The 22,914-nt window shown below is 43.3% G+C and overlaps 1 protein-coding gene across 1 annotated transcript in view; it reads right to left on the bottom strand.

The window, feature by feature from the left end:
- Positions 1 to 22,914, bottom strand: part of LOC120919059 (keratin, type I cytoskeletal 19-like) — an 88,468-nt gene that overhangs the window by 19,632 nt on the left and 45,922 nt on the right. The window contains exons 2-4 of the mRNA XM_040331026.1: positions 21,645 to 21,727; positions 11,217 to 11,373; positions 4,331 to 4,495 (exon numbers count right to left, since the gene is read on the bottom strand). Of these exons, the coding sequence (XP_040186960.1) occupies positions 4,331 to 4,495; positions 11,217 to 11,373; positions 21,645 to 21,727 (405 nt within the window). The remainder of the gene's footprint in view (positions 1 to 4,330; positions 4,496 to 11,216; positions 11,374 to 21,644; positions 21,728 to 22,914) is intronic.

The raw sequence follows: 22,914 nt of genomic DNA, 5'->3' as shown, positions 1-22,914 counted from the left end.
AAAAAAATGATACGCTCGTATGCATAATTACTAAAACGCAAGTTCTTTCTAAATCCTGAGATAACTCGCGGCAGACCTCCGCAATGTCTCCTGGGAACAATGACAAAAGCTCCCAGGAGACATTGCGGCATCAAAGAAGTGACGGAATACCCGCACAATACCGATGAATCCATATACAGGAAGCGGCCAGTAACATAAAGGATTACTAAGGTTCGCCTGCCCCTGATAGTGACTCGAGCTGGGCATCGCCGCCTAGTGAAGGATTGGCTCGGGTGGCTCGGCTGCTCTAGTCCTGCAAAGGGAACTGCGTTCCTGCTGTGAAAAAAGTGCAGGAACTCCGTTCCCATGCGTTCCCGCAGGACTTGAGCGCTGGGGGGCTTTATATAAAAAGGGAACTCTGAAGGGATGGGGGGCTTCTGATGTAAAAGGGGGATTCTGATGTGGGGGGCAATGATGTGAAGGGGGAACTTCCGATGTAATGTTTGTTCTTGGAGAGGGTTTATTCATACATTTTTAAAACTGATTGTAATGTATATGTTGTGGCCTTTGGATTAAAACGTTTTGGCTGTAATTCCAGTCCCCACAGCCTCTTATCCCCTATGCTCTGGCAGTTGCAGGTCCTCTGACATGAGTAAGTCTAGTGAGTCACGCCAATGTACTTTTTTAGTGAAATTTATATTTTTGGATTACAAAACCAATGGTGTGGTGCCTTTGTTCTTTCCAAACTCTTTAATTTTGCTCAAGGCACTTTAGGGACCCTTTCATATTTAAGAGCCTCCTAAAAAGAGCTTGGGCTATACAATACTACTGGTTCTACTATGTACTGGGCTACTTAACTATCTGTGAATCCACTGAATCCCATCAATAATTAGAATGAATGTACGACTGGCCACTGCTCCAGAACCAAACCAAATCTGGAGCAATTGTAGGCAACAGCTAGTCAGGTTTCATGTGAAAAATAAAACCTGAATATTTACTTTGTACAACTCAATCGCTTTTTGTTCCAGTTTTCTGAGATCCAGTTGTCCCAAACCAGTCCCTTCATGATTTATACACTGCACATACACGGTTTATGTATATATACACCCACATACTTTATTTCATAGTCATCGCATTACAACTCGTTTTTTTGTTACAACAGGAGCCTAAGGATATCTGCTACACCAGTGCTTGAATGTGTAAGTTGACTCCAAAGTGTATTACCTTCCTATGGGAAAGTATAACCCGACATGTTAAATTTCATGCATTGAAATTTCATACAGTAGCTTAATATGCTATTTGCAGTTTGTAATACATTTTTCTATAATATCAAAGTTTTTGTTGCCCCAACATTTCATATCGCTGATATGTGCCTGCTGTACCATGTAGTTGTATGGAAAAGTTTCCTGTTCTCTTTGTATTGCTTCATTGTGTGAAATCCCTGGTGGTCCTGCAAGTCCCTCTGCTTTCCTAATAAAAATTTACCACACTAAGCATGAGAGCACACAGTGGTCAGTCCTCTAGCTATGCTGTGATCTCAGCCTGGTCTCCTCCAATGACTAGACCTGTGCTCACAGACCCCCCCTCCCCCCCATGTACATCTTTTTACTGGAAAGATCAGTGTCCTGCTGTTTCTTCTCCCCCTAGCTCTTATGCAGTTGATAACAGAGGGAATGTTATCACTTATAAAAAAGGGAAAAAAGGGTATTTAGAACTTATTTTCTTTTTCATATCTATACACAAATGGTTTACCTTTCATTTCTATTAAACACTGAATTGATTGTTTTACAAGGTAAGGGTTTACAATCACTTTAAGCCATATCTTTGACATATATTATAAATTCTGGGTGAACAGTTAGCCAAGGGACATAAAGGAAAGATTTGCATGTCTCTGCTTGAAGGACAAACCAGGAGTCAGGTTGTTTAGCCTGTTCCTGGTCCAGGAATCTAAACTACAACTTTGCAATGATGGAGTGGAGAGACCCATCAAATTCCGGACATCTCTGGCCAATAGACCTTATCATGAAAACCCTTTACATGAAAGGTTGTAAGGCCTCACTGTCTGGTCTCTGAGGACTTCATAACAGTAACTTGGATATTCTAGTGGGAGCAACTCTGGAACCTGTCTGGCCAATCTGGCAAGCCCGCCATCAGCAGAACATCTTCCACTCCTGAACTGAACTGGCTGCTACAACAGTCCCAAGTGCAGCCTGTGACCTCTACCTTCCTGAGACCTTCTCCAGCACCCCGCTTGTGTGACACGATAATAAGGCATCAGGGTTGATTTAAAGCGGGGGTTCACCCTAAAAAAAAAAAAAATTCTACCATGCCATCCAGCATACTAGCGCGAGCTACAGTATGCCTTTATTTTATTTTTTTGCGCCGTACTCACAGTTTAATCCCGTAGTTAATTTTCAGACTCCCCGCGAGGAGTAGGCGTTCCTATGCAGAGGGGAACATGATTGACGGCCGGCTATAGCGCGTCACGCTTCCCAAAAAATAGCCGAAATAGGAATTGGCTCTTCACGGCGCCTGTTCCTAGTCTGTGCGCAGGCGCCGTATAGCGCCGTGAAGAGCCGAGTCCTACTCCGGCTATTTTCGGGAAGCGTGACACGCCATAGCCGGCCGCTAATCATGTTTCCCTCTGCATAGGAACGCCCATTCCCCGCGGGGAGTCTGAAACGTAACTATGGGATTAAACTGTGAGTACGGCGCAAAAAAATAAAATAAAGGCATACTGTAGCACACGCTAGTATGCTGGATTTCATGGTAGAAACTTGTTTTTTAGGGTGAACCACCGCTTTAATAAGACTGGAGAGTGCAGAATCTGGTGCATATGTGCATGATAGCCAATCAACTTCTAACTTCAGCTTGTTCAATTTAGCTTAGACAAAAAAATGGAAGCGGTTTGGTTTATATGCAGAGCTTCATCCAATTTTGCGCTCTCCAGTTTTTGCAAATCTCCCCCAATGTGTTTTTAATGTCTTTACTGAAAATTTTCCAAATATTGGTAACATAGAAATACTTCTACACAAGCTATAAAGTAGGGGGTTTCTATAATGCCATATACTGTTGCCACAAATGCATGACACTCACCCCTAATCTGCTGCAGTGTCTGATCCAGGGTTTCTCAACCAGGGTTCTGTGGAACCATAGGGTTCCTCCTGCGGTTTCTAGGGACTACTTGAGGAATGAGCAATTTCTTCCTCTCAGTTAAGTTCCCACGGACACCTTTGATATTTTTTAGCCATCTGTAGGGGAATAATTCTTCCCAAAGACCACAAGTGTAAGGAGCATTCTTCCCTCTGACCATCACACTAATGTATCATGAGCTGTAGATACAGTGGAACTTCGGATTGCGGATCGCAATACGAGCATCGTATTTCTAAAAATCCTAACTCGGTTTGCGAGTGTCGTCTCGCAAAACATGAGCAGGATTCAGGCCAAAGCGGTGTGCAGTACCACTTTTGGCCATAGGTGGGGGGGCCAGAGCCAAACGGCGCCGATCGTAGCCGACCATTTGCATTCGGAAAGACCCGAGGACAGTTCGGCTGACCTTGGCAAACCTCCGAAAGGCTCGTGAATGTAGTCTTTCCGAGGTTTGCCGAGATCAGCCGAACTGTCCTCTGACCTTTCCGGACGTTTCTGAGGCTCTCCGGCACCCCCCGCCTCTGGCCGAATGCGGTATTGCATGCCATTGAAGTCAATGCGGAACAAATTATTTTAATTTCCATTGACTTCAATGGGGAAACTTTGATGTGTGAGTACTTTGGATTACAAGCATTCTCCTGGAACGAATTATGCTCGTAATCCAAGGTTCCACTGTATAGTAAATTTTTAGCATTGTTTCCCTGACAATGGAAAGTTATTACAAGAGTTCCTTGGTGTTGAATATGTTGAGAAAGGCTGGTCTGATCTATCATTGTTCTCCAGATTTCTTGAGAGCCCACAAACGGGAAACTACAATCTGAACCCTCCTGTTATCTCCACCCATCCACTATATAGTCTCGCACAAGAGAGGTGCAGATGAACCCAAGTCACTGGCAACATGGCAGGGGTTATTACAAACAAAAGGCTTACAGAGGAGACTAAACCCCCTTTGCATGACTACTATCCTAGAACGAGGAATGTTCTCCCTATTTTTGGGATATGTGATAGAATGACACATGTAAATACTGTACCTTATTTTCTGCTAGGGCTCTACCGTGCTTAGCTTTCTTATAGGTGCTTCATAAAAAAATAGCCTTTTAGTAGAAAAATAAGGAATGTAAAACATTGCAGACGGTATGAGTGACAGAACTTCTATCAAATGACTGTATTACCATTCTGGATATGTGAGGACTTTTCTTACCTGTTGTTTGTACCATTCTTCAGCATCTTTTCTGCTCCTCTCTATAATGCCTTCATATTCCTTTCTCACTTCAGCAATATATTTGGCTAAGTCTGCACCTTTGGGAGCATCAATTTCCACATTGACAGTTGAACCTTGCTTTTGTGCTTGAGCCAGCTTCATGTCCTGTATGAGTAAGTCAGATATTAACATAACTATTGCATCCCAAGGCTAAAATATATTTTTAGTACTAGATTTGTAAAAAGTTTAAAAGAAATTTCAGCCCAAACTTTCTGTGCTAGTTTTGGATAGTGCTGGGAAGGAATTTAATCTGCCAATGGAAATCTGATGACAATGGTCAAAGGTTGGATATCCATTAATTTGGGTAGACTGCTTTTACTCCGTCATGTCTCTGGGACAGGTAATGAGGGTTATTCTCCTCAACGGAGACACGTACAACCATAAAAACTTCACAGAGGTTCTGGGTCAGTGACTCAAGATATTAAGGTGTGAAGGTCAGCATGACATCCAGGCAGCTAGAATTTGCAAAAAAAGTGGGCAGCCATGTCTTTATGTTTATCCCATGACAGGTTTCCTTTTAAGGGTCAGTCCACCCTACATATATGTCTTTGGTAGATGTTGGAGAGTTACAACCCCTGAGAATTTATTATGGCTGTATTAGTGAAATCTAGAGTTCCTAGATATTCCTGCATACCTGTTGTTCCCATTACAAGGGGTTGTTATGGACAATGGTGGGCAGGAAAAGAGTTGTAAATTATTACAGGATGATTCCAATGAATAGGTATTCAAACATATAAAAATCCAGGGGTTGACTCAGTCCACCAAGATCCACCAATAAGTGAAATAGTACTTTTATGTGGCCTCAAGCCTCGTACACACGCTCGGTTTTCTCGGCAAGAACCAGTAAGAAAACTTCTGGCAGAGCTTTCTTGCCGAGTAAACCGTGCGTGTCTACGAGGCTTTCAGGTTTCTCGTTTGGCCAGAATCTAGACGAGAAAAATAGAGATCCGCTCTCTATTTTCTCGTAGAGATTATTCCCGACGAGAAACCCGAGAGTGTACTTGCCTGTCGCCGTGGAAACCCGCGCATGCTCGAAATGACTTTGACGCATGCGCGGAAGCTTCCACGGCATAGGTAGGGTGAAGCAAGATGGTGGCGATGGCATCGAATGTGACGAGCGCATGCTCGCCGTACGCGATGACATCAACGCGTTCTTGCCTTTCTAGAGAACTGCGGTCTGTCTGTACACTCGGGCAGCAAGAGATTCTTGCCAAGAATCTCGTCGGGAAAAACTACATTTTTTTCCTGACGAGATTATTGCCTGTGTGTACGAGGCCTCATCCTTTAAACAGTTCACACTTTGTGTTCCTAGGTAGGGATGAGCTTTATGTTAGAGTCGAACATGAGTTCGACTCAAACACTGGCTGTTCGCTCGTTCGGCGAACAGCGAACAATTTAGGGTGTTTGCGGCAAATTTGAAAAGCCGCGGAACACCCTTTAAAAGTCTTTTGGAGAAATCAAAAGTGCTAATTTTAAAGGTTAATATGCAAGTTATTGTCATAAAAAGTGTTTGGGGATCTGGGTCCTGCCCCAGGGGACATGCATCAATGCAAAAAAAAGTTTGAAAAACTGAAGTTTTTTCGGGAGCAGTGATTTTAATAATGCTTAAAGTGAAACAATAGAATATTCCTTTTAAATTGCGTACCTGGGGGGTGTCTATAGTATGCCTGTAATGTAGCGCATGTTTTCCGTTTTTAGAACTGTCCCTGCACAAAATGTAATTTCTAAAAGGTAAAAAAAGTAATTTAAAACTACTCGCATCTATTCATGAATTGTCGGATCTCGGCCATACAGATCAAAGTCATTGAAAAAAACGTCCCGAACCCAAAAAAAAGTGTGGGGGTTCCCCCAAATTCCATACCAGGCCCTTCAGGTCTGGTATGGATATTAAGGGGAACCCTGCACCATTTAAAAAAAATGGAGTGGGGTTCCCCACAAAAATCCATATCAGACCCTTCAGGTCTGGTATGAATTTTAAGGGGAGCCCTGCACCAAAATGAAAAAAAAAAAATGATGTGGGGTCCCCCCAAAAATCCATACCAGACCCAGGTCCCCAAACACCTTTTATGACATTAACTTGCATATTAACCTTTAAAATTAGCACTTTTGATTTTTCATGTTCGTGTCCCATAGATTTTAACGGTGTTCACGTGTTCGAACTAATTTTTTGCCTGTTCGCGTGTTCGGCTCATCCCTATTCATAGGCATTGAGGTGTGAGTATCAAGCATGCACAGTCAGATTTCCCTGTTATATGTATTACTTATACAATGTAGAACAGAGTTGTACAGATATGAATGGACTATAGAAAGATAAAGAGAATTGTGTATGTACAAACCAACAATTACCATTATAACATCTACAATATCGTAACAATGTCCAGACAAGGTTATCATCAGTGGCCTTTTAATATGGCCACGTTTATTTTTCTCTACACTCTTTATGTGTTCTGAATACTTTATATGCTGTAATTTTTTGCAAGCGCTGTAGACAGTTACTGATACACACTTGTTCCTTCTCTATTCATATGTCCATTATTCTCGTTGACAGTACCGTGAAAGGTACATTTTGTTATTTGGGTGTGGATATTTGCTTATACCCTTATTGTTCTTCAAAACAGACTTCATTATCTATACATTTGTCAAAGCTGGTTGTTCCTTTTTTTTTTTTTTTTTGCTGGATCAAATGACTGCTAGTATCCCCGAGTTATCTAGGCTTATGATGCAGATTGAATTTCTAGTTTCCCAGAATAAGCATATTATAACTATAGATAATTCATTTAGATCAGTATGCAGAAATCTAATCAATTATTACTTTTTATAGTAAGGCAATACATGGATAACCATCCATGGGATGACCAGCGACCAATAAACATGAAAAAGAGGTGAGGGCACTTCTATTTAATAGAAAAATGAATGATCCCTGAACCATACATACACTATATTGTCAAAAGTATCGGGACACCTGCCTTTACACGCACATGAACAAGCTCTATAGACATGGAAGACATGGATGAGCGAGTTTGGGGTGGAGGAACTTTTCTGGCCTGCACAGAGTCCAGACCTCAACCGAGAGAACACCTTTCGGATGAATTAGAGCAGAGACTGCGAGCCAGGCCTTTTCGTCTAACATCAGTGCCTAGCCTCACAAATGCGCTTCTGGAAGAATGGCCAAACATCACCATAGACACACTCCTAAACCTTGTGGACAGGCTTCCCAGAAGAGTTGAAGCTGTTATAACTGCAAAGGGTGGGCCAACTCAATATTGAACCCTACAGGCTAAAATTGGGATGCCATTAAAGTTCACGTGCGTGTAAAGGCAGGTGTCCCAATACTTTTGGCAATATATAGCCAGATTCAGATACACTGGCTTAATTTTGAGGCGGCGTAGCGTATCGCATATACGCTACGCCGCCGAAAGTCAGAGAGGCAAGTGCTGTATTCACAAAGCACTTGCCTCCTAAGTTACGGCGGCGTAGCGTAAATGGGCCGGCGTAAGCGTGCCTAAATCAAATGATGAACTGGGGGGCGTGTTTTATGTTAATGACTAGTGACCCGACGTGATTGACGTTTTTAATGAACGGTGCATGCGCCAGTCGTGGACATATCCCAGTCAGCATGCGTCGGATAGAATGCCTAAGATACGTCAAACACTGCCTATGACGTGAACGTAGCTTACGCACAGCCATATTCGCGTACGACTTACGCAAACATCGTAAAAAGATAGGCCTGTTCCGACGTCCATACCTTGCATGGGCTGCGCCACCTAGGGAGCAGCTTTATCTTTACGCTGGCGTATCTCTAACGAAAAACGGCGGAACCAAATGCGACGGGCGCATGTACGTTCGTGAATCGGCGTATCTTGCTCATTTGCATATTCGACGCTGCAAACAACGGAAGCGCCACCTAGCGGCCAGTGTAAATATACACCCTAAGATACGACGGCGTAGGAGACTTACGCCGCTCGTATCTTAGCCTAATTTAAGCGTATCTGGTTTCCAGAATACGCTTAAATTTACGACGGCGTAGATTCAGAGTTACGACGGCGTATCTACTGATACGCCGCCGTAACTCTCTGTGAATCTAGCTAATAGTGTACATTATTCCACATTCAGACTTGGGTCAACTGGGAAATGAAGGTTCACATGAAGAAAAACATTCAAAAATGTTCCTCCTACCTAAGGAACTTACCAAGAGTAAGTAGGCCATGTGTAACTCCAGTTGACAGATCATCCAATTCACCCAGGATTGTAGGTGCCTGATGACTAGTTGGCATTTTAATCCAGTTACACAATTGAAGCATTTGAATGCCCATCTTAAAACTCAACTTACCATCAAGAAACACATGAATGTTTTTAGTCACACACAACAAAGAATTGCATAACTAGAAGGGGACTGCAGGGCACCATATATTTGGACTGCAATGAACCATACAACTGAACTGCAAGGGAACATTCAACTGAACTGCAGGGAACCTTACAACTGGACTTCAGATGGCCATAAAACTGGACTGCAGAGGAACATAGAACTGGTTTCATGTGTAGATGTGGCCCCTGATTCAACCATCCCACCCACACATTACCCAAGCAAAGGTAACCAGTTCATATGTAGCACCTAATTATTGTCTTCTCTTATGATTAGGTCTATAATCTGCCCAACAATCAGACCAAGTATTTGCATATAGGTGCATCTTATGCTAGGCAATTTACTGTGAGATACAGGAGCGTGATCAAGTAGTGATGCATGTTTGTCGTGGGTTTCTGGGGCAAAATTATAGGGTCCCCAGGTTTGGCAAACTCTACATTAAAACCATTCTTTGTATTAATATCTGAACAATTTTATAACAATAACAACAATGCCGCACACCTACTGCTTTCCTAGAAAAAGGTGCCACAACTCTATATACATTCCCTTATGTAGAGAACTAAGCTGTCCTGAAATCTTCCAGTCTAATGCCACGTACACACGATCAGAATGTCCAACAACAAATGTTCGATGGGAGCTTTTTGTGGGAATTTCCGACCGTGTGTAGGCTCCATCGGACATTTGCTGCCGGAATTTCCGACAACAAAAATTTGACAGCTGGTTTTCAAATTTTCCGACAACAAAATCCGTTCTCGTAAATTCCGATCGTGTGTGGTCAATTCCGACGCACACAATTCCACGCATCAAGTACGAGACAGAAGGGCTCGGTCTGGTAAAACTAGCGTTCGTAATGGAGAGAGCACATTTGTCACGCTGTAACGGACTGAAAAGCATGAGGCTGAAAAGCGCGAATCGTCTCTCACCAAACTTCTACCACCGTATTTCCCCGAAAATAAGCCCTACCCCGAAAATAAGACCTAGCCTGATTATCATGGAGGGCTGCATTATAAGCCCTACCCCGAAAATAAGCCCTAGTTACGTTCATTAAAAAACTGTAAAATTTGTATATGGTGCAGTGTGTGTCTCCCTTTGTAACTGCATTTAATACGGTAATCCCATATTTACAGCCACTGCTCTGCCGGAGGATTCTTTCTCTCCTCCCGGCTGACATCTGCAGCCCTTTGCTCTTCAGAGCTCAGAGCGGGCTGACGTCAGCAGGATCTCGACTCTTCCCTCCATCTGACTGACGTCTGGGGCCCCTCTCTCCTCAGAGCTCGGAGTGGGCTGACGTCAGCAGGGATCTCAGAGAGGAGAAGAGAAGATCACGAGCGGGCCCAGGGGATCTGTTACCGTAGAAAGGTACCGTATTTCCGAAAACTGTTGCAAAGGGAGACACACTGCCACACTTATACCAGTACCGTATGACATAATTTTAAGCCAGATGTTTTTTTGTTTAATGATGTCAAAATGATGTCACAGGAATATTTTATTGATTTAATCCAGAATTTTTAGAACAAGGGGTAAAATTACACAGCACCAAGCACAAGCACTGTGCTTTAAAGGAACAGAATATATATATACAACCACTTTTAAGATCGCCATTTTACATGCCGTAAATAAATAAGACATCCCCTGAAAGTAAGCCCTAGTGTGTTTTTTGTAGGCAAAATTAATATAAGACCCAGTTTTATTTTCGGGGAAACACGGTAACACAAGATAAGCAGAAGGAGCCCAAAGGGTGGCGCACTTGGTACTGAACTTCCCCTTTATAGTGCAGTCGTACGTGTGGTACGTGACCGCTTTCTTGGCGATCGGAATTTCTGACAATATTTGTGCGACCGTGTGTATGCAAGACAAATTTGAGCCAACATCCGGTGGAAAAAAAAACACGGTTTTGTTGTCGGAATGTCGGATCGTGTGTACGTGGCATTAGTCTTCTCAGTTAACCAATATAAAATATCACTTCATCTCTACATTTTCTTGTATAATCCATCTATTTTATCTACAGTGATGTGGTTAATGGTTCATGCCCTGGCAGATCCGTATGCATTCCAAAGCACTAGGTTGCTGGGCCACAAAGGAGTCACATGATCTGGTATGGTTCTTTGTATACAGGCTTGGTTCCCTTGCTCGTATTTTAAGAAACCTCTTCATTCTTTTTCATTATCATTGTGTCTGCGATGTACAATTAATCTATTGTTAGTTGGTACGCCTGGTTCTCTGCCCATATCCAGTTAAACATGACAGCTAATAAAACCAGACATATTGTATGCAGAACAATTATCTTAGTATATGGCTTATTAGTCTAAGCTATTCTTCAGACTGGGAAACCAAAGTGATACATTGTTTGTCCTGTCCTGTTTTGTTTAATTGAGATGTCCCTACTGGTACAATGCTATACTTAGAGCCGTCCATGTCTTCTGGATAGTACAAATATTATGCAGTGAATGGACATAACAGTACCTCCTCGTGTCTCTTCCTCATGTAGATCAACTGTTTCCTGCTTCCCTCCACCTCCATCTCCAGGTCTGTCCGGACAATGGTGAGGTTATCCATCACTTTGCGCAGGCCCTCCAAGTCCGTCTCCAAGGCTGCACGAAATGCTTTTTCTGTTTCATATCTGAAACCACAAATCAACAATTTTTTAACTGCACCACAGGGTCACTTAAAACTTGCATATGGCGGAAATACTTAGTAAAAAAAAATAAAGAAGTCATAAAGGTGAGAAAACAAATAATAACATAGGGCCAGATTCACAAAGCAGATACGACGGCGTATCTCCTGATACGTAAAAGAGTAGTATTACTGCGCTACCATATAAAAAACAAAATCGGAAAAAACCCAGCAAAAAACATCAAATAATAAGAGCTGCGTATCAAAAAGGTGAACCAAACCAAAATTGTATGAAATGAATAAAAGATAGCGCTAATATCAACTAGTGCTAGGTGAATACAGTAAGTGTCAATAATAGTATCTCCTGATACGCCGTCGTATCTGTTGTTCTATCTATGCGACTGATTCATAGAATCAGTTACGCATAGATAGCCAGAAGATCCGACAGGTGTAATTGTTTTACACTGTGGGATCTTAAGATGCAATACCGCGGCCGCCGCTGGGGGGAGTTTGCGTCGTAAACCAGCGTCGGGTATGCAAATTAGCAGTTACGGCGATCCACAACGGTTTTTCGCGTTCGCTACGTCGCCGCTAGTCTAGTTTCCCGTCGCAAAGTTACACTTTTTTTTTGGTGCCTTAACTTTAGTCAGCAAGTGTATTGCTGTCTAAAGTATGGCCGCCGTTCCCGCGTCGAAATTTAAAAATCAATGTCGTTTGCGTAAGCCGTCCGGGAATACGGAATTACGCTATGCGCGTCGCCGTTCGAAAACATTACGTCACGGCGCGCAAAGCACGGCGGGAGTTCGGAAACGGAGCATGCGCGGTAGGTCCGGAGCGGGCCCGCGCCTAATTTAAATGGCACACGCCCATTTAAATTGGCCCGCCTTACGCCGGAGGCCGCCAGCGTAGGTTTTCATCGCAAGTGCTTGGTGAATCAGGCACTTGCGATGAAAACTTGCGGCGGTGTAACGTATCAACGATACGTTATGCCGCCGCAATTATTTGTGAATCTGGCCCAAAGATCCAAAACTTTTGTCTAGTTCTGGACAGCATAGGGAATGTTTTTTTTTTCTGCTGTCTGTGCCCCCATTACTTTCGGTTTCAGTGGCACAACAAGAATTGAGCGGAAAAGTGGAAGTGCATCCAGTTGTCACCAGTATGGGTGTTCCCATTGGAAGACTTCTTCTGAATTTTTTTTTTTTCTGATGTCAAATTTGGGGTTTTTCGTGACTTTTGGGTGGTCACCAGGAGAATCAGAGAGATTGAATCTCCCTAGCAGAGACACAAACACCAATAAGGCCTCGTACACACGATAGGTTAACCAGAGGACAACGGTCTGAAGGACCGTTTTCATCGGTCAAAACCGATCGTGTGTGGGCCCCATAGGTTATTTATCCATAGGTTAAAAAACAGCCAACTTTCTTTAAAATGAACCTATGGATTGGTAACCGATAGGACAAAACCGATCGTTAGTAGGCACAACCATCGGTTAAAAATCCACGCATGCTCAGAATCAAGTCGACGCATGCTTGGAAGCATTGAACTTCGTTTTTTTCAGCACATCGTGTTTTACGTCACCGCGTTCTGACACGATCGGTTATTTAACCTATGGTGTGTAGGCGTGACGGACCACCAGTCAGCTCCATCGGTTAACCTTGGACAACAGTCCTTCAGACCGTTGTCCTCTGGTTAACCTATCGTGTGTACGAGGCTTCAGAGGGATTTTCAGACAGTTGTGTTATGCCGTGTACACACGATCGGAAATTCCGACAAAAGTTCTTGTCGGAAATTCCGATCGTCCGTATGCAATTCCGATGGAGAAAAATCCTACGCAGGCTCTGAATCAAGTCAACGCATGCTTGGGAACATTGAACTTAATTTTTCTTGGCTCGTCATAGTGTTGTACCTCACCGCGTTCTTGACGGTCAGAATTTCATGTGACCGTGTTTATGCAACACAAGTTTGAGCCAAAATTCAGTCGAAAAAAATTCACGTTTTTCTTGTCTGAATTTCCGATCGTGTGTATGCGGCATTAGAGTTCATGTACACAAACGTACAGGTGTTTTCCTACATATGCGAGGCATAGGTTCAGTGTAAAGCCCGCTGCCAGCAACCCTGTCAAGATCAATGGTGGGCTGAACCACACATGGCCCTAAAGGTGATTACCACTAGGAACAGCATACAGAGTTCAGACGCCATATATTTTTTACTGTCATTTATTTTGGCAGGACTGCTGGCACCTGTGCCTCCTGGGTGCTGGAATATGCCCAATTTTTATGCTCTATGGGAAAAATTCCTGAACATGAGCCCTTTTAAGGCCTCGAACACCACTGAAGAATCAAAATGCAGTTTGTCATCTGACTTATCTCTATAATTGTCATAAAAACAGCTGCACTCTCGGGCCCCCCCCCCCCTGTTTTACTTACCTGAGCAACGAAACTCTGTGGGCGCGATCCCGCGATGCTTTCCCCCAGCTTAAGGGCTGCTCTTCATTGGAGATTGATAGCAGGGCAGCCATTGGCTCCCGCTGCTGTCAATCAAATCAATGATACGTGCGGGCCGAGTGATACACTTGGCCGCTATGGCTGCCACTGTATCACACAGGGGCGCGCCCGCAAGGTAACCCCCTTGGGAGAGCACATCCCAGAAGGGGGTTAGCTCTTGCGGGGAGGAGCCGAGGGACCCCAGAAGACGAGGAGCGGGGCCACTCTGCAAAACAAACTGCACAGTGGAGGTAAGTATGGTATGTTTGTTATTTTTTTAAAACATTTTTTAACCCTTACAACTCCTTTGAATAAGAGCTGGAGCGACTAACAGCTCAATGCAGCCAAAAATGTTATGCAAAGAAATTCACCTAAAAATTTAAGGACCAGAAAAACCTATGCCAAAATCTCTGCATCAGAATCAAATGATCCACTATAGATCTCTATTATTATAATTTTAAACCACTGACTCCACTGAAGGATCTTCCTTTACCTCAGTGCAGTCCTCCTTCACTTACCTCATCCTTCGATTTTGCTTTTAAATGTCCTTATTTCTTCTGAGAAATCCTCACTTCCTGTTCTTCTGCCTGTAACTACACACAGTAATGCAAGGCTTTCTCCCTGGTGTGGAGTGTCGTGCTCGCCCCCTTCCTTGGACTACAGGAGAGTCAGGACGCTCTCTACTTTGCAGATAGAGAAAGGAGCTGTGTGTTAGTGGGCATCCCGACTCTCCTGTAGTCCAAGGGAGGGGGCGAGCACGACACTCCACACTCCCCCGAGATCGGAGATGCAGGGTGTCAGACTGACACCCCACATCACAGATCGCCGCGCTGCGCACCCCCACGGGTGCGCGCCGGCATGAAATCCTGCAGGACTTTAATAGACGTCCAGTCAGGATTTCACAACCACCTCCCGGACGTCAATTGTCCATTGACCAGGCGGGAAGTGGTTAAAGGAAACACAAATGGGCTCCCGGAGGATTTAAACTAGCAAGAGGCTTGAAGATAGGCATTTTAGACACTTGGTACATCCAGCTTGTGCACAGTGCATGCGTGGGCACCATAGCTGGCCCGGAGACTGGAAACAGCCACAAAATCTGGACCAGATTGTGCACGCACGCCAGTCACAGGTAAAGCCACAGGTGAAAGAAAAAAAAACGCAGACAGGAAAAAACAAACAAATTGCTCCCACAAAGGAAAAATAACGAAGCCTAATGAAGGTAGAGGCAAGGGAGAAAAAACAAAAAAGGATAGCGCAAACCTGTGGGAGGAAAGAAAATGCAGAACTAACTCCAGCACCAGGATTCCGCTCGGGTGTGCCGAGCAACACATGCAGCATGGACTCCAGCAACCAAAACCAGCTTAGCTGCACCACATGAGGTTCTGACATCTCTAGTTAGAGAACTCCTCCGCCCCAAAGGACCACCAAAAGGGTCTCCCCACCTTGTTGGTGCATTTAGCAACCTACGATGTGGGACTGCGCCTTGGAGAGGGTGAAACCAGATTGACTCTGACTCAGTCGGCAGGTAGGGATTATATTTATCGCGGTATAACGCACTCCCGCGTATACCGCGCACCCCTAAAGTTGCCCCGAATCCTGTGGAAAAAAACGTTTTTTTTTGTACTTACAGTTTTGGTGTCTTGCGCGGCGTCCATCTGCGGCCTCGTCGGGTCCGGCGTCCGTCTGCGGCTTCGGGTGTCCTCTTCGTCGTGTCCGGCGTCCTTCTGCGGCTTCGGGTGTCCTCTTCGTTGGGTCCGGCGTCCGTCTGCGGCTTCGGGTGTCCTCTTCGTCGGGTCCGGCGTCCTTCTGCGGCGTCCTCGCGTCCTCCCCGCTCGTTTCCCGCGCCGAGTTTGAATACTGCGCCGACATATACAGAGCGCAGTACACTCGTGTATTGTCGGGCAGGCTCGGCAACTCTCGCGCTGACGTCCTGTACGTCCAGGACGTGAGCGCGGAAGGAGCCGAGACTGCCCGACTATACCCGAGTGTACTGCGCTCTGCATATGTCGGCGCAGTATTCAAACTCGGCGCGGGAAAGCGGGTATCGGCGTATACCGCGCACCCACGATTTTGCCCTGATTTTCAGGGCAAAAAAGTGCGCGGTATACGCCGATAATGACGGTAATCACAACATCACAGTCTTGCAGGTGTTGAATTTTGAGGACAATAATGGGAGAATGGGGAAGGTTGCTCTAGCTTTCCTTTTATAGATTTAAACAGGTCCTGTGGGTGGATATAGGGGAGCTATATCACATGTATGCTGCCATGTTGGAAACGGAAATATCAGTTATGGGTGCACAGACCCTTTAAAAGAAACCTGTCTTGAGAAAATACCACATTATACCACTAGATTGCGAGAAGTATAATAGTATTATAATTTCTTTTGATACTTAGCACAATCTAGTGGCCAAATGTAGCATTTTCTGCTTGAAAGCAATGAAACGCATAACAGAAAACTGCCTAATAACATTAGTTTTTTTGCCTCATTTGCAAAGAATAATTGTTCATGCACTTTCACTGGTGAAATGCTTTTTTTTTCTTATAACTAACTCAGTACTTCAAGTCACTGACCCAGAACTAAAATGCAGAGAAGTAATTATTTCTAAAAGACTATATTGAATAGACTTCTAATTTCGGCTTTCTTTGTTGTGCGGACAGGACTAAACATGGTCAGCCCATCAAGAATCCACAGCTTGCCTCCTGAAGCTGCTGTGAGCTACACTTTGTAGAAGTGTTACAGGATGCTTCCAATAACCATTTTGTTCTGCACACATCACAATCGTTACTAAGATAACCAGTAAAATCAGAAATATGGGTGGGTCAAGAAGGACATAGGAAGGTGAAGCATCATGAAAGAAATGACAAGCTTTGACTCTTATATATCCACACAATAACACATCATTTCCAGGAATTGGTGTCCCCTCTAAACATGAGATCATTTATGAGCACTGTGCTACATTCGGTACAGAAGTGCAACATTCCTTATAGTGGAACTTGGCTGGAGATGAGGATTCCCCAATGGTCCATCTTCTAAGCTTATTGATTTAGAAAATTGATGTCCCTTTTTTGCCTATTTAAATGTAATTAACTACTTAAGCACCGGACCATATTGCTGGTCAAAGACCAGAGCACTTTTTGCGATTCGGCACTGCGTCGCTTTAACTGACAATTGCGCGGTCATGCGACATGGCTCCCAAACAAAATTCATTTTTCCCCCACAAATAGAGCTTTCTTTTGGTGGTATTTGATCACCTCTGCGGTTTTTAGTTTTTGCGCTATAAACAAAAATAGAGCGACAATTTTGAAAAAAAGTTATATTTTCAACTTTTTACCATAATAAATATCCCCCAAAAATATATATATATATAAAAAAAAAATCCTCAGTTTAGGCCGATACGTATTCTTCTACATATCGCAATAAGCTTTTTTTTATTTGGTTTGCGCAAAAGTTATAGCGTTTACAAAATAGGGGGTAGTTTTATGGCATTTTTATTAATAATTTGTTTTACTAGTAATGGCAGCGATCAGCGATTTTTTTTCAGTACTGCGACAATACGGCGGACACTTCGGACACTTTTGACACATTTTTGGGACCATCGGCATTTTTATAGCGATCAGTGCTATAAAAATGCATTGATTACTATAAAAATGCCACTGGCAGGGAAGGGGTTAACACTAGGGGACGGGGAAGGGGTTAAGTATGTTCCCTGGGTGTGTTCTAACTGTAGGGGGGTGGACTCACTAGCGGAAATTACTGATCGCTGTTCATACATTGTATGAACAGACGGTCAGGCATTTCTCCCCTGACAGGACCGGGAGCTGTGTGTTTACACACACAGCTCCCAGGTTCTCGCTCTGTAACGAGCAATCGCGGGTGTACTGCTGCATTCAGGTCTGTAGAAAACTATGTATGGATCTGAATGTCCTTCAAAGCCCTCAAACTTTAATTTGCACCTTATTTTTATGATCGTCCTTGACTCCTTAGACCTCTCCCTTTATCTGGGTGAAACACTATAGTAATACCATTGAGGTCCGCCATCTTCTTTGTGACTTTGTGAACCTTGCTCCACTGCCTGATCCACACATGTGCATGCTCCCTGCATCTGGTACAATAAGAGCTTAGAAGCAACACATGGGAGCTTAGAAGCAGTGTATTGCTGTGCACTCTCAAGCTTGTCTTCCAGGATTCCAGAGTACCGGTATATCATTGTTTGAATGCATTCTGATTAATTATGATTAGAGTGATTTTAATTTTAAGTGGTATTACAACTTTAGTTTTTCTATATGTTCTTACAGTATATCTACAATTTTATTCCCATATAAAAATATATGTTTTAGAAAGATAGGCCAGTAGGCATAGCAGCACCGGTACCAGTCCCCTTGGGGAAGCCCTGGCTGTGGTATACGGACGATACACAGGCACAGGTTGGAACAGCATCCAGTTACTATTACATTCCTTGTTGAGGAGAGAAAGCTGTCTCCTGATACCAGAATAGCAGTAGTAGAGGGCAGAAATTAAAAGATAATCCCCTATTGTTTATGGGATAGCTATCACTATGACTAACAATGATATATGATTACCATGTACTATGAATTATGAATTGTATATTTATTTATGTATCTCTTTATATATATCATTTTATATTTATTACTATTTATGAATTGGCTCATGTGACAGGTGTTCCACCTCTTAACCCCTCCCCCTCATTAAAGGTATGAAGGTGGCGTTTATTTGGGCTAATAGTTCACTTGGGTATGAAGGATTGAAGGATAATGTGAAATCATTCATACCCAATTTGGCTCTGATGAAGAGGGCTCGACCCTCGAAACATGTTAGCCTTTGGATGCTATGGGGGTTTTCCATACCACTGACTGAGGACTGTGGATCTTGGGGTAGTTTTATTGGCAACATTGTATTTGCCTTTGCTTGCCAAGAGTTTCTAAGTAGATTACATTTTACGTTTGAATAAAAATGGTTATGTTGGTAATGCACTAGGTCAGTGTGCAGTTTTTTTTTTATTGTTTTCAACTATAGTTAAAGTGTTTGTTAACCCAGAAAATAAAAATAAAGATCCTGTTCCCTTAAAGCATGTTATACAGCACAGTCTTTGTGCTGTGTAATTTGACCCCTGTATCACCTGATCCTGCCAGTTTCTACCCTCCCCCTATACGCAGACTCCGATATATAATGGCTGCCAAGCTCTGACACTGGAGTCAGTGTACGTGCCTTCGTCATCCGCAGCCCTGCTATCTGTCTCCTGTGTGCTCTCCCCCTCCTCTGCCCCTCCCCTCTCTGCCTGACAGCTGTGTGTCCGTGCCACCCCTTCCCGTCCTGATGCTCAAATTACTGTTTATTTTTCATATAATCATCAGTTTTTTACTGTAATGGCACCCTTTGACCGTGCTTTATGAAAATAATGCTGCAGATACCTTGTTTACAGCGCGTTCATTGACCCGCGGCTTCTCTCCTCTCTCGGCTGACAGATGCAGCGGGCAGGGCTGTATCTCTCCTCCTCCCCTCCTGACTGACATCAGTGACCCACTGCATCTGTCGGGCCAAGAGAGTAGAGAAGTGGCGGGTAAATGAGCGCAGATCAGCACTCTGTAAACGTATTTTCAGCATTTTTTTTATTTAGCATAGTCATAGGGGGCAATTAAAGTAAAACACAGAGAGGATTATGAAAAATTACATTGGTGGGTTAGCAAACCATTTTAACATCCTTCAGATGAAGCCATAGGGATAGTGGCGTAACGCGTAGAGGTGGAGCCTGGCGGTGGGATTATCTATGCCATATGTGAGATCTGCTGTATTTTGTTATATGCTATGTTTGTATTCAATAAATGTGAGTGCATTGTATGAAGCTGGGGTAGGGAGGTTTGTTCAGTCTTACACCTAGGTACTGCACTACTGGAAGCACTTTTTTCTTTCCATGTTATTCTGGAGTTCCCTGTGACCAATGTGGAGCCACCCCTGATGGGGAATCGCACAGTGTCTAAAGGAACAAGATTATCAGCTAATATCTTTTAAGCCCATTTGACCACTTGATGGAGGGGCTCATTTGATGGAGGTGATCCTGCATTGCACTTGGTGAAGGGGGCACATGTCACGGAGTTGGGTCACATTGTGTGTTTGTGAAGCACGGCTCATAATTAGATACTACTTAGAGCACTGTTCATAAGAAGATTTTCTGTAATTCGTATAACTGGGCTTTTTACATTGTGTGCACTTTACACTTTTCTTTAATATGTACAGTGGCACTTGCACTTTATTAGACATTTGCACACTGAATTTTTTTTTTTTCGGAATTTCGTTTTCATCCAAAAAATACATTTATTTAGTTACTCCCGAAATTCGTTTTTATTTATTTTGTTTTGTTTCGTTAAAAAATGCATTCGTCCGAAAATCAGAAATAATTAAGGTCGAATCTGTCATTGAAGGCTTATGGTGTCTGTTAAATGTTCTAAGAAGATTCGACGGAGCAGCTAAACTGTACGACGCCGCAATCATACATTTCCGGTCGAATGTTCCGCCTACAATCTATAGTAGAATTTTAATGTTGTATAACTAGTATTAATTATATTTATTAATTATTATTACTAGTCAACCAACTTTAGAATTGTTCTATAGCCTATGGGCAGAGCATTTGACCATAAAATGTCCGCTCGCAACGACTGCGTCATCGAATCTTCATGTCGAATCTTTTCTCTCTATGTCGAATAATCTTAGACTAATATAGCTAGATTCACAAAGAGTTACGCCCGCGTATCAGTAGATACGCCGTCGTAACTCGGAATCTAAGCCGTCGTATGTTTAAGTGTATTCTCAAACTGAGATACACTTAAACATAGCTAAGATACGACGGCCTGTGCCGTCGTATCTTAGCTGGCTAGTTCTGCCGGCCGCTAGGGGCGTAAACGCTGATTCAGGAACGTACGCTTGCCCGTCGCAGTAAAGATACGCCGTTTACGTAAGGCGTTTTCCGGCGTAAAGTTAGTCGAACAAATAGCTGGCCTAGCCAATGTTAAGTATGGCCGTCGTTCCCGCGTCAAAATGTGAAAAATTTACGTAGTTTGCGTAAGTCGTCCATGAATTGGGCTGGACGTAATTTACGCTCACGTCGAAACCAATACGTCCTTGCGGCGTACTTTGGAGCAATGGACACTGGGATATGTCCATGGACGGCGCATGCGCCGTTCGTTAAGAACGTCAATCACGTCGGGTCACCAGTAATTAACATAAAGCACGCCCCCCTCATCCTCATTTGAATTAGGCGCGCTTACGCCGGCCCATTTACGCTACGCCACCGTAACTTAGGAGGCAAGTGCTTTGTGAATACAGCACTTGCCTCTCTGACTTACGGCGGCGTAGCGTATATGCGATACGCTACGCCGCCTCAAAAGTAAGCCGCCCTACCTGAATCCAGCTAATAGAGTTAGATTAGGCACATTCAACCTTTTTTGCTATTGTCTCTATAATGTCTCTCTAAGTAGAATAATCTTGGACTAATAGAGCTAAGGTTAGGCACATTCAACTGCAACAAAAACTAAAATAAAGCATTTGTTTATGTCGGATCTCTCGTTTTTCAAACTCTGCACATTCGTTATCGTTTGTTAAAACGATAACGAAAATACCCCAAATTTGGACGAAAATGCATTCGGATGAAAACGAATGCACATGTCTACACTTTATTATGAAGTTTGTTCTTTTATAGTTCTATATGGACATATATGTATTCAATTAGGAGTTTTTTTTCTTAAGCAGAGCTACCACATAGGTCTTTTTATATGGACATACTTGCGTTTGAAGTCATCTAAGGCCAGCTTGGCATTTTCCATCTGAAGTGTTAGCTTGGCATCGTTTGTATGTCCAGTGAGGAGCTGTAAACAGAGCGAGAAAACAAGAATTAATTCAATCTTAAAAAAAATCCAAACAACAAGGGATAGCAGTCAATAAGTTACTAATTCAATCTAGCCACAGTTTTTAAATCAGAAAGATCACTTATTCAGTTTATTTTAACGTGTATGTAAACCCTCTTATTTGATCCCTTTTGGTTTGCAAAGTATATAATTGAAAGCATTTTGTTATGTTGGTTTAAAAAGTAAATGAAACAGATAAAAATGCTTTGTGATTAACAGCGCTTGCTACTATGTAACCAGCAAATTACAAAATAACAATAAGGTGACAGTGTGCAATCAAACAATCCAAAACATACAAGGAACTATTAATTACTGTGACAAAAAGGTTTTTTATTTTTTACACTATAAACAAAACAAAAAAAAAACGTCAATATGAAAAAAAAAAACTATGGGCCAGATTCAGGTAGAAGTGCAGCGGCGTAACGTATCGTAGATACGTTACACCGCCGCAAGTTTTCATCGCAAGTGCCTGATTCACAAAGCACTTGCGATGAAAACTACGCCGGCGGCCTCCGGCGTAAGCCCGCGTAATTTAAATGGGCGTGTGCGCGCCGGACCTACTGCGCATGCTCCGTTTCGTAACTCCTGCCGTGCTTTGTGCGAAGCGACGTCATTTTTTCCAACGGCGACGCGCGTAGCGTAATTCCGTATTCCCGGACGGCTTACGCAAACGACGTGAATTTTTAAATTTCGACGCGGGAACGACGGCCATACTTTAGACAGCAATACGTTTGCTGTCTAAAGTTAAGGCACCCAAAACGACAACTAACTTTGCGACGGGAAACTAGACTAGCGTCGACGTAGCGAACGCGAAAAACCGTCGTGGATGGCCGTAACTCCTAATTTGCATACCCGACGCTGGTTTACGACGCAAACTCCCCCCAGCGGCGGTCGCGGTACTGCATCCTAAGATCCGACAGTGTAAAACAATTACACCTGTCGGATCTAAGGGCTATCTATGCGTAACTGATTCTATGAATCAGTCGCATAGATACTCTGAGAGATACGACGGAGTATCTGAGATATTCCGTCGTATCTCCGCTGTGAATCTGGCCCTATATTGTTTACTTTCTGAAAACATATCCAATAGAAAATTTGGAATCAGACTTCTCCATAAATTTAGGCCAATATGTATTCTGCTACATATT

This window comes from Rana temporaria, chromosome 12 (genome assembly GCF_905171775.1).
Source record: "Rana temporaria chromosome 12, aRanTem1.1, whole genome shotgun sequence".
Taxonomy (NCBI): Eukaryota; Metazoa; Chordata; class Amphibia; order Anura; family Ranidae; genus Rana; species Rana temporaria.
The sequence above is the reverse complement of the archived record's forward strand: the minus strand, read 5'-3'. Positions and strand labels throughout refer to the sequence as shown.